Source organism: Pelophylax lessonae (assembly GCF_965119305.1).
Source record: "Pelophylax lessonae genome assembly, chromosome: 10".
Taxonomy (NCBI): Eukaryota; Metazoa; Chordata; class Amphibia; order Anura; family Ranidae; genus Pelophylax; species Pelophylax lessonae.
Window position 1 is genome coordinate 194,620,234 of NC_138777.1, and position 13,536 is coordinate 194,633,769.

The 13,536-nt window shown below is 40.2% G+C and overlaps 1 protein-coding gene across 1 annotated transcript in view; it reads right to left on the reverse strand.

Moving 5' to 3' along the window:
* Positions 1 to 312: 312 nt before the first annotated feature.
* The window catches only part of CDH8 (cadherin 8), a 686,750-nt gene continuing 673,526 nt past the window's right edge, over positions 313 to 13,536 (reverse strand). Inside the window, exon 12 of the mRNA XM_082271081.1 lies at positions 313 to 2,329. Coding sequence (XP_082127207.1) covers positions 1,836 to 2,329 — 494 coding nt within the window. The 3' untranslated portion in view covers positions 313 to 1,835. The remainder of the gene's footprint in view (positions 2,330 to 13,536) is intronic.

Here is a 13,536-nt window from a genome sequence, read left to right on the forward strand (position 1 = left end):
AGAAGGAGCAAGATTTCCAAAACCATTCACAAACTTAATCCAGGCAGATTTACTCATCCCTAATAAAAACCAAATATGGAAAATAGTGAAGTAACCAAACAGCAAGGCTGTGAGTGTCACTGAATAAAACATAAGGGGAAATCACCCCATGAGGTACATAGCATTAAAAACCCAACAGAGGACCCATCACAATATAGCACTGTACCTAAAATTAAAAGAAAATGAATCTATCTCATTTGATACATAAGTTTTATTTATGCAAACCCTTATATAATAAGTGTAAATGGTAATTCCCCAAGGAAGAGACCAACAACATATTTATAAAAATATATTTCAACAAGTAGTAAACAATACAGGAATTTATCAATACATGAAGTAAATAAACAAATGATCATATAGCTTCAGAGCAAAGTAGAAAATTAAAATGATCTGCATGTGATACTTCAATTTATTATACAATCTCTACTTATAATTGCAAATTTAATATGAGAGCAGCGGATGGCGCTGCCAATTTTTCATGTGGTCGTGTCCCTGTGCATAACTAGAGAATATCATAAAAAGGAAATGCTGACTTAAGCACTGAAATTATACATACACTGATTTTCGCTCTAGAACACTGGATCACTACAAGCGTGTGTCTGTCACTGTACAGTGTAATGTGTAAAACTCTAAAATTCTAAATGTCTGAAATATTCACATGAACCTGCTTATTTCCAGATGTTTGTGCTTGTAATAAAAAACACCATTGATCATTTTCATAATTCTTGACAAAATATAAAAACTCACAAAGTCTTTCAGAAAAAAAGTTTTTGCTCCTATTGATCTTTTCTTCGAAGTTCAACTACCGCAAATATACATTGCCCTATTATATTAAATAACCTTTTGCGGAATTAAAAAAATCCGCATCAGTTTTTAAAATGTATATGATTTTTTTTTTTTAGACTTTTAATATGTGCATACAAAAAATAAATGGCCCATTAATGGATAGAAGTTATTTATATAATATATATTTTAAACATATATTTTATGCAAATAATTTAAGACATGAAATAAAGGCAATAAAATAACAATATGAGAAATAGCAAATAAATTATATTTGGAACAACATGAAACAATAAAATCTTTTTGAAAATATTCAAATTTATTTTTGACCTTTTGCGGAGGCTTGCGATTCTTGGCATGGACAGCTCAGGAAATGCATGTCTCCTTTTGAGGGGAGATGTCTATTGATCAACGCACAACGTTTTTATAGTTAAATTTGTAATAGGACATGTGAATATTTTAAGGCTCAAAAACATGTAATCATGATGAACTGGTGGTTTTGATGGCCACCAAGTATGTACAATGTAAAGTCATTACACAGTGGAAGCCAGCTGGGTATTGATAAGTTATCAAAATTCATCAGAAGACCAAATATTGCTTTAGTAAAAAGTGGTTGATTCCTTGTTTTCAAAACTTTGCAGTAGACTTTACTGGTAGAAGACATTACCACAGAGCAACCATCCTCTTGTCCAAAGTTCCAATGTCTTTTGCCATATTTGCTCTGTTATCTAGACATCTCAGATGCCATATTTCCATATTCCAAGGTGGCGCAAGTGAATACTGAACATCCAATGACTTCTAGATACTTCACAAACTTTACTCCACAAGACTGACCCCCTAACGTACACAATTTTTGGTTCAACATTACAATGTAGTTGATTTGTTTTGTTATTGATGACTGGTGCTAATCTGTCTCTAGAACAAGTTGGCCACTTTTAGTCTTTTACTAACAATGACCCTAAAATATTACAGAATTGTCAAGTTCAGAATGCAAAAAAGGGGTTGGTTTATTGTCAAGTTTCTCTGTCACTTTCTCCAACTGAGTAAAGTTCTCCCAGTCTTTTAAAGCGAGGACCCCAATCACTGAGGTAGTCAAAATTTTGATCGGAGTCCGAAGTTGTGGATTCTAAGGAGCTCAGGGAACCAGCCACTGATCCTCGTCCTTCATAACCATAAATCTGGATTGAGTCATACGGTGGAGCAGTAGGATCATTGTCAGCTTCGTGGAGCCTTACATTAATAAATTCATCAACGTCAACGCCATTGGGAGTAGAGGTATGACCTTGTCTGGGCATGAACTGAAAATCAGGCTTGATGTCCTTGCGTGGTAAATATCCATTTATACCATCTGGATTTTGCAAGGTGGCAATATCAAAGGCCTCTGTGTCCTCTTCTCCCCCACCTTCATCATCATAGCGGATGATATTTTCACGGACATCTTCATCATCCTTAATTATGAGAGGCTCGTTTTTGTGTCTTCGGAGGGTGACAAAGAGCACGACAATAACTGTAAAAGAACAATATTTAAAACAAATGAATATAGATATTGAAATATATGTGAATTTTAAAAGCTGAAAATAATTACTATATTTAAATTTAAAAAACTAGTCACAATGATATTGTGTTTTTCTTAACCCCTTCCCAACAAGCCCTGGCATCCTGTTAACATGGTCTTTACACCACCTTCAAGTCACTACTGTGATTGACTGTCACAGTGATCACATGATCAGAAGTCGGTCCTGTCAACTCTGTTCATTACTAGAGAATGGGAGTTGTCTATGGGGGCTCAAGTCACAGTGCTGGAAGCACACCATGAATGTGCTCTCAGCACAAAAACTTTCTCAGCTGCCCATGGATGCATATGTGCCTTCTTTGCCAATACACATATGCATTACTTGGGAAGCAAGGAATTAAACAGAATTAAACAGTTTTTTAGACTGATTTATCATTCAGTAAGTCATGGCACAATGTGTAGAGTGCAGTATCCCACAGAAACTTAAAGCGGAGTTCCACCCAAAAGTGGAACTTCCGCTTTAGGGCGTCCTGACCCCCTGACATGCCACATTTGGCATGTCATTTTTTTTGGGGGGGGGAGCGGGTACCGAGTTTTGAGAGGTACCCGCTCCCACTTCCGCTCGGAGCGCCGCGGCGCCCTGAACGGAAGTTCTCCTCTCCCCCTCCCTCCCTGCAATCTTCTGGGACACGTCAGAGGTCCCAGAAGATTGCCGGCCAATCACGGCACGCAGCGCGACTCGCGCATGCGCAGTGGGTACCCGGCTGTGAAGCCACAAACTGTGACAGCCGGGTGCCCACAGCAGTGATGCAGGCGCCGAGGGAGAGGATCGAGGCTTCGGGCGGCCACATCGCTGGACTGTTGGACAGGTGAGTAAATGGCTGGAACTCCGCTTTAAAGCGGAGTTCCACCTTCCCCTCCAAAAATGAAAAGTCAGCAGCTACACATACTGTAGCTGCTGACTTTTAATATTAGGACACTTACCTGTCCTAGAATCCAGCGATGTCGGCACCGCAGCTGATGTTTTCATTGGGTGTCGGGTGCTGCCGCCGCCATTGCTGGTAAGGGAATCCGGCACTAAAGCCTTGCGGCTTCACGACTGGGTCCCTACTGTGCATGCGTGAAGACCGCTGAGCATTTCTATTGGCTCTGCGGTGGGGGAAGGAGGAGGGGGCCGAACTTCTGGAATGGACAGCCGCGGTGCCGTGTCCAGGAAGTAGGAAAGGGTACCTGTCAAAAACAGGTACCCGTCCCCCCCTCCCCCCCTGAAAGATGCCAAATGTGGCACCGGAGGGGGGGGGGGGATGAAGCAAAAGAGCGGAAGTTCCACTTTTGGGTGGAACTCTGCTTTAAACTTTAAGCTGAAATTATATCTATTGCCTAAACTTTTTTGAGCTAGGATAGATTGTGGGGAAGCTTATATTCACAGCAGGGTTGTCAGTCTTTGTTTTACAAATACATGACAATAGATTCCCAAAGCACCCTAAATTATCCAAAGCTCAGTGAAGAAGCTTGTTGCAGCTACCTTTGTCTGATAGAAAACGCATACTGAGCAGAAAATACATTTACTTTAATAGACCTGTTTAGGAAAAACATAGGAAATGCCCCTTACATAATTGGAGAAGCTTAGTAACTAAGTTTACCTAAAACAAAAGCAAAAAGAAAAATCAGCACATCCCTTACCTTCAGTGAGATGCGTCCATTGTGGTGCTGTGCCCTTCTTTCACTAAAATCTTCCTGCCCTGTTGACCCCTATGCCTGCCTCCCTAATCCTCCAGTGTGGCAGGGGTTAAAAGAATGAAGGTGTTGTGACAGAAACTCATCAAGAATTTCCAACTATGCCTACCCTTTCCAGCCAGTTCCTTTATCATAGAAGCCATTACTACAGCTCCATAAATGAAATAGGATTTATGAATGGAGAACAGGCAGATGAATTATAGATCTGCCTCCTCCATTCATAGATGGTGTTTTATTCATAGAAGCTGTAGTAATGGCTTCTATGAATGGAGCAGTTGAGTATTTTTGAAGCATACCTGTCATAGGCTCACTGTAATCTTCAAGTGCAATGGGGGTTAATCAATGAACACTGCAGGGAACATGAGGTGGGAGGCATCATAGCAGAAAGATATGGGTGAAAGGAGACTTATCTAGCATTAGGAAGCCTAGGAGATGGGTAATGCACACCTACTGCTTATCAAACGTTAATTTTAAGGTTTTGTATATTCCAGTACCACCTCCGGTTTGCAACTAGGGACCTGGATCCCACACCGAGGGGAGGCTTCCCCCCCCCCCCCGGGGCGCTCTCAATATAGGGTTGGGGTTGGTCACAGTTTGATCCCAATGGGGGACCAACCCTCTTCCCGTAAGGGAACCCTATATTAAATTTGCTAGGAGAGTGGTATTTATCTAACAACCAAACTTGCAAAGATTACTATGTTTTGATTATAGTACTTTTAATATCTTAATGTCCCTGTAAAACAACTTCATTGGTATGTGTTTCTCTTTTTTGTACCATGCTATAAATATTTTTTTTTTGTTTTGCTTGTGTACAAATAAAACATTGAGAGTCGGTTCAAATTAGCGCAACTTGTCAGGCGGCTTGTCAGCCTGACAAGTCGCGCTCCCTCGCGGTCCATTGACCGCTACAGGACCTGTTCTAAGTCGGAGCGACACCAGTCATTCCGACTTAGAAAAAGGGTCCTGTACTATTTTGGGGCGACCTCGGAGCGACTTGCATAGACTTCCATTATGTGAAGTCCCTGCAAGTTGCTCCGAAGTCGTGGTGCACGGGACTGACAAGTCGCCTCCCGAAGTAGTAAGGAGTTGTGCCGCCCCAGTGTAAACCGACTCTGAAGGTGAAAAAAAAGAAAGGAGGACACAGCAGTGTATGATATGTATAGTATATGTATAAAAAAATTTTTTTTAATTTGCTGGACTGGGGAAAGGCTAAAACCCCTGTCCGTTTTTTTTTTTTTTTTGCCATCTGTGTTCCTTGGAGACACAGCAGGAAGTGAGAAGAAATCTCTGTAAATCGAGGAAAAAAATACTCTTTTCAGTTTTAACCAGAACAAGTGTTCCCATTGGTAAATTTCTCTTTGGTGACAACTCGAAATGTGGGATTTCCCCTCGCCTGTAAAAGGGTCACTAGGACAAAAAAAGAGCGAGTCGCACCAGTAGGGACATATATGGCTACAAAAACCTGACATGAGTTATAATCCCTCACAGCTCTATCCAAAAAAAAAGAAAAAAGTTTTAGATGGCTTTGGATACACATTATTCCCCCTTTCTCTCTCTCGTTACATATTTATTTTTGTACAGATATATGCAGGATCCATTGTCTATTAACCAACCTTCATTCTCATACAAGGACTTTACAGAAAGTTGTAGTAGTAGTAGTGATCTTAGCAGTTCTCCTAAATCTCTCTTGAGAAGCTGAAAGTCTATGTAGATCTACTGCCTCTTGAAAGATTGACAGTAGAGACATCAGACATCACCACTGCTAACAGAAGCTTCTTCACTTCATGAAAAATACATTTATGGAGAAATCTAGCTGTTGCTGTCTCTCTGGCTTCACAGTTCAAAATCACAATACATTTCCAGCCTAGCACTTCTAGCACTTAATCTAACAAAACTCTACCTCTACCCATGCTCTAAAAAAAAAAAAAAAAAATTACAGAGAAACCTATTCTGGTCCTAAAAAAATCTGAACAATTAGAAGTTAAGTTAATCTACCTATCAATCCAATCTGACCTATTTGGTTATTATTTAGGACAGTATTTGACACAAACACTTATTTTTATTATAATATTTAGCATTATGTAGGTAATATGTTTAAAGCAACCATGTTAGCAGTCTCAAAATTCAAATAAAGCAGGTCCCTTTAAAAGTGTAAATACTTACCTCTCCCCTGTTGCCTGTACCATCAAACACCATTATATTACAAAGAAAGCAAAGCCCAAAATCTCCTTGAAAACGGACACTTTCGGGGGTGTCAATCTCTATGTTCCCTGCAGTGCTCACTGGCTTCACCTATCCACCTCCAAATCATTAGTCTGTCCTATAGAGAAGTGGAGGCCAGAAGAAGGAATCAATGAGCACTGCTGGGAACATATGAGATGGGCACTCCAGGAAAGGTTGGTTTTCCAGAAGTCTTCAGAGGAACAACTCCTCTTCAATGGAGCTGTGTTCAGCAGTGCATGATACAAGAGAGTATAGTAATTAAATTCTTATTTACAGGGAGCTTTTATTCTTTTACTTTTGGGATTGGCAACAAGGTCACTTTAAAAAATAGTACAAAGAGATTTATCATTGCATTTTAGAGTTATTATTTTTACACTGCCCATATTTTAAAGGCATTAACCAGTTCTGGACCGGAAGGATTTGCCCCCTTAATAACCAGGCCATATTTGGGTACTGCATTATTTAAAAGGAATTTTGCACAGTCGCACGATGTACCCAAATAAAGGGGGTCCTTTTTTCCCACAAATAGGGCTTTCTTTTGGTGGTATTTGATCACCTGTGCGATTTTTATTTTTTGTGCTATAAACAAAAAAAGAGTGACAATTCTGAAGAAAAAAACAATACTTTTCACTTTCTGCTGTATAACATTCCCAAAAAAATTAAAAATCAATTTTTTTCATCCTGTTAGGCCAATTTGTATTCTGCTACATATTTTTGGTAAAAAAAATTGCATTAAGTGCATTTTGATTGGTTTTCACAAAAATTATCGCATCTACAAACTAGAGGAAAGATTTATGTCATTTTTATTTATTTATTAGTTTTTTTACTAGTAATGGTGGCGATCTGCGATTTTTAGTAGGACTGCGGCATTGGGGCGGAAAGATCAGGCCCCTAACTGAACTTTTTGACACTTTTGTGGGGGACCAGTGACATTACTACAGTAATCAGTGCTAAAAATATGCACTGTTACTGTAAATCATTTTTGGTGACTTTAACATTCCAATCAATGCTAACACCTTAGCCACTTCTCAACTACTCAATTTAACCTCCTCTTTCAACCTAACACAATGGACACAAGCCACCACTTACTCCAATGGCAATGCTATTGACCTCGTATTCCCTTCTCCATTCTGTTACTGACTGCCTTTATGACAAAATTGCACCCCTATCCTGCCAAGACCTGGCCACTTCTGTCTACAACAATATACTCTCATCCTCCCTGGACACACTCGACCCCCTTTCTACACCTAGAACCAGGCCACACTGGTTACAAATCTGGCAAACAGATGACATCAGAAGTCTCAAGAAATGCAGCCGTGCTCTTGAGCGAGTTTGGTGAAAAATAAAATCCCTACAAGACTTTACACTCTACAAATCTGCCCTTCTCAAATACAACTCCTGCCTCCAATCCGCTAAACAAACCTACTACACCACTTTCATCAAAACGCTCTCATCCAAACCTCATCAACTCTTCTCCACCCTTAATTCCTTACTCCACCCCCTCACTGCCTCCACCCATGGACTTGCTTACTGCCCAGGAATTTGCCAATCACTTCAAAAACAAAAGCAACACAATTTGTGATGAGATATCCAGCGTCCATCTTCATCCATCAACCAACACCTCATGTCCAACTCCAAACTCAACACTTTCCTTCTTAAACCTTGTTACCACCAATGAAATTGCCAAACTCCTTTCCACAGCCCACCTCACTACCTGTCCCCTATACCCTGTCCCCTCGCAACTACTACGAACACCCTCCTGCTCTATCCTAAACTCTCTCTAACCCACATCTTCAACCTCTCCCTCTTTTCCGACACCTTTGCCTTGCCGCTCAAACATGCACTGGTTATCCCCTATAATTAAAAAACCCTCACTAGACCCCACCTGTCTGGAAAACTTAAGACCAATTTCCCTGCTCCCATTTTCCTCCAAGCTTCTTGAATGCCTTGTCCACAAACGTATGAGTTGCTACTTTACTGACAAAAACCTTCTTGATCCCCTACAGTCCTACTTCCATCCACAACATTCAACAGAAACTGCCCTACTAAAACTCACCAACGACCTACTAACTGCTAAAAACAATGGCCAGTACTCCATACTCATACTCATAGACCTTACTGCAGCCTTCTACACAGTTGACCACCCACTCCTCCTCAATAAACTCCACTCCCTTGGCCTCCGTGACTCTGCTCTTTCCTGGTTCTCCTCCTACCTATCTCAGTGCACTTTCAATATCACATACAACAACATCTCCTCTGCTCCTCTTTATACCTCTATACCCCTTCCCTGGGCCAGTTGATAACCTCCCACGGCTTCTGTTATCGCCATTATGCTGACGACACCCAGATCTATCTTTCGACTCCTCAACTCACTGCCTCAATCTCCTCACGCATCAGAAACTTACTGAGTGACAAATCAGTATGGATGTCACATCACTTCCTCAAACCCAACCTTTCTAAGACTGAGCTTGTAGTATTTCCTCCTCCCCCAATTTCCTTCACATGACTTTACTATTGAAATCAACCAAAACCATTGGTCCTTCCACACATGCTAGGGTGCTGGGCGTAATCCTAGACTCACCTTCAGTCCCCACATTCAACCACTGGCTAAATCTTCCTGCTTTAAGCTCCATAACATCTCAAGAATTTGCCCCTTCCTAACTAACGACACCACGAAACAACTTATTCACTCCTTGGTTATTTCCCGCCTTGACTACTGCAACTCCCTCCTCACTGGCCTACCTTTACACAGGCTATCCACCCTTCAGTCTATCATGAATGCTGCTGCCAGATTAATGCACCTCATTAACCGATCCATGACTGCTTCTCCTCTCTGCCAATCTCTTCACTGGTTTCCCCTACCACCATCGTATAAAATTCAAAATACTAACCACAACATACAAGGCCATACACAACATCACTCCCAGCTACATCACCAGCCTAATCTGCAGATATTGCTCAAATTGTCCTCTTCGCTCCTCCCAGGACCTCCTGCTCTCTAGCTCCCTTGTTACCTCCTCCCACGCTCGCCCTTCAGGACTTTTCCAGAGCCTCTCCCATCCTCTGAAACTCTCTGCCCCAGTATGTCTGGTCAGCTCCTACCCTGTCTGCCTTTAGGCGATCCTTGAAAAAACACTTATTCAGGGAAGCCTACCCCACCTCCACCTAAGATCTGTACTTGAGTCCCCTCCATCAGATCATCCCCTGCAGCCACTAACTTTTTTACCACCTATCCCTCCCTTTAGATTGTAAGCTTCATGTGCAGGGCCCTCCTATTGCTTTTGTATTGAACTGTATAGTAATTTGTGCTGTCCCCCTTTTTTTTTTTTTTTTTTATTCCAAAAGTCTTTTGCTGTCCCCCTTTTTTTTATTGTAAAGTGCTGCGTAAACTGTTGGCGCTATATAAATCCTGTATAATAATAATAATAATAATAATAATAAACAAGTTATACTTACCTGCTTGGTGCAATGGTTTTGCACAGAGCAGTCCCAATCATTTTCTTTTCAACTCCCCTCGTTGGTTCTCCTGGCTCCCCATCTTCTCAGTGTGCCACCAAAGGAAGCCACTTCCTACTATGGCACACCTGCAGGCTCAATCCTGAGCTGAGCTGCCTGTGTCTATAGACACTTCCACTCCACCCCCCACTCCCTGGTCAGAAGATTTGATTGACAGCAGCAGGAGACAATGGGTTTCACTGCTATCAATCTGCCCTATGAGGAGGTAGAGAGCGGAGAGTGCTGCTGCTCTTGGGCACATTGCTGGATCAATATGTCGCTGGGCTAAATATAAGGGGGGGGGGCTGCACACAGAAGTTTTTTTTTTACCTTAATGCAGAGGATGCATTAAGGTAAAAACCCTTCTGCTTTTATAACTATTTTATTATATTTATTTTTGCATGTCTGTAGGTAGAACCTCTGCATCACCATGAACAATAAAGGAACATTAACCATGTAATGTATGTACCCTGGGGAGGCTTAAGTGTGACCGGAGCCAATCACAGCTTACAGGGCAGGCTGTGGTAGACCCCACTGGATCCAATTATAGGGGAAGTAAGTAGCAGCCCTGGATATATTGAGCATTTTACCCTTGCGTCGGGTTGCTGTGAGGGTGGATTGTTTTAAATGTAGCACCCTCTAGTGTGTCCTAGATGTAGGTTAGGTTTTGTAGTGTAGGTTTATTAGCATAGGTAAATTTAGTTAGCTCCGGGCTAAGCCTGAACTGTGAATCTGGGTCAGGGCTCAGTGAGTCAGGGCTGGATGACTCATCCTGACAGCTTCTCTGGTGCCTCTCCCTGATATGGAAGGTTGTAGAAACTTCTAGAGCTAGTGGGTGGAGGTTGGAAGAGGCCGCTTGGAATATTTATGAGGCCTTGGCCAATCCCTAGTAAAGGGCTGGCAGGAGGCAAGGCTCACATCATAAATAGGCATGCCAGTAGGGGAAGTCTGGTGAAGGATGGAGGTATAGTGCTGTGAAAGCTGTTGGCAGCCCTCTAGGGTGCCCCCTAGTCTTGGGGGGGGGGGCCTTGGGCCAGGGCTCTGGTTCTGAAAGGAACCTGCAATTACACACAGAGGTAGCCCTTCCTGATTTGGTGTGCCCGGCTGTGCAGGGTGGGGAATTCCAGTTCATCTCCGGCTCTTTAGGGGGTGCACTACATTAATGCATATGAATAAGTCCAACAACATTTTATTAGTTCAAAATATCACAATAAAGACAGTCAACGCATTTCACATGTAACAACACAATCCCCCTTTTTCATATGTACATATGAATATAAATAATAAAAAAATATGTTATAAAAAGGTATACCTTTTCATAATACACAAAACAAAATGGTAGAATAACAAATAAAACTGTAAGATTACAAGTACTGGTTCCTCCTGTGTCTAAATATTATTCAAATATTATTCACAAATATAACAATTTGTATGGAAAAAAGTATCTGCATTAGTATCTAAATATTTCTCAGACACAGATACTTGTTCCAAGGTTCATACAAGTATAAGTTATTACATTAGTGCAAAATATTTAGATATAAGAGGAATCAATTTAGCCCTAAATGTTACCTAATAGTGATATGTAAAGTCGTTAAACCGTTTCATTCTCTTATCTTTATCTACCAAGCTATTGTGTTGGTGTTCAATTTTAGCAAGCTTATTCACAAGTGATATAAACATAGTTTTGCTCACAACACGATTAAATTATTGTAGTCCAAGACCAAAACCCACCCAGGTTTTTTTTGTTTCATTTATGAAATGATACATCTTTTGTAATATGTTTTTATACCTTTAAATTTATATGGACATATGAAAACAAGATATTTTTTTGTTTTATGTCTATTTTGTAGCCCTGATAAAGGGGGAGTGTTGGTGCCCTCAAACACAATGACTTTCATGGTCAAATTGTGAACTATTACAATCCTGTTGGACTCTTTCACTGTAAGGTTTGGCACCCATTCGTGTATGTTTACATTTTGAGACATTTTCTGGTATCCATCAAGGGAGGTCTGTTCATTTTGGTAGCTGGCCCTACAAGCTAGTGACCTTTCTTGAAATCTTCAATCTCTTGGGCAAAGAGAACAGGAACCTGTCAGCTTGTATAATTTCTGGAAGGATCAACATACATATTTTGCAGTTTTTGAACAGATATACCTAAATGCTTCCAATGGTATAATAAACAGACTAAAATAGAGCAAAAAGGAGAACTTCATTTTTAGGCTTTACATACACTTTAACAAGCACCCTTCTGTGTCTCAGTAATGGACATTAGTATAGTGTAAGTCATAGCTGACCTTTAAACAAAGAATAAATAGAGAAATGGCAGGTTTTTTTTTTTTGCAATGTTTGTCTATAATTTAGATTAAATAAATGCACATAATTTTACTGAAGAAACCAAATCTAAAATAGGAAACAAAATTCAATGTAATTTTAGGAAATTATGCTCTGCTATAGTTATTTTTGTTCATTGTAAATGTACAAGTATAAGATAAAATGTATGATATGAATTAAGACAAAAGGGTTTCTCTAAAAGTGGGCAAGTTGCACAAAACTTTGAAAACAGTTTGGACTATACTGATTGCCAATTTAAGAATTAAAAAAAATCTAAAAGGATTGAAAAACCTAACTGGTCCAGTGATGGCCATTTGAGGGGTAGTACAAAGTCCAAAAGCTAAGTATTCATAGTAACATAGTTAGTCAGGTTGAAAAAAAAGACACAAGGCCATCTGGTTCAACCAACAAAAAAAGTGGATTCACAAGGGATTTGGAGACAAACACAAAGGGAAAATTGGTGTTCACTGAATTAATGCTCTAGGAAAATGGTCTAGTAAAGACATTTGTAAAAAAAAAAATATTTTTCGGGCTATGCTCTGGTGTATTTTGATAAATGTGGACAGCACAATCTGTGCTAGACAGCCAGTCAATCACTATTTTATAAAGAACGCACCCTTGGCCATGACTCAGAAGTGTCCTGAAGTCAGCATGCTGGTCAGACCCCAAGGGAGGCCACTCCAGATGATAGGTTAGAATTTGGCAGACAGTAGGCAATAATTGGACTTGTTCCTGCTTACCACAGTTATATTACTTATTGTTCTTGGTTTATTTTTGGAGCAATGTGTCATTACCTATGATTATTGTATTATGTGTCTCGAGAAGTTAAGGCAATTATATATTTCTAAAAAAAACTAAAATATTTTGCACTTAAGTGTGGTATACTCCACAAGAGCTGCACCCATATTCCAACCGAATACCCTGAATGGTTTTAGAACATATATACAAACTATAGTGTACTTCATGTTAAGATATTGATTACAGTGCAAAAAATTATTAAATAAATCTAAAAAGTCTACAAAATGTAAATCAATACAGTGATGTAAGTACATTACTGTATAGATTTGAATTTTGTACACTTTTTACTTTTATTTATTATTCATTTTTTAACTGTAGTCAATATCTTAAAAGGATGCACACTATTGTCTGTATATATAATTATGTATTTCGGTTTGGAAATGGCCCAGTTTAAATTTTCCCTCCGCCCTTGCTCTTGCTGGAACCCGCCCTCATTGTTACATTCCTCCCTTCAATACTGATTCTTAAAAAAACACAAACCAGGCCAGGTAAATTGTCAGCTCCACAGTGGAGAAAAATCTTGTTGTAGGGTACCCCCTCTATCCAGAGCATGGTCCCTTTTTGGGGTGTTATTACTGGGAGGTAAAGGGCCTGGTTTTTCCAGCCTGGGTCCATTG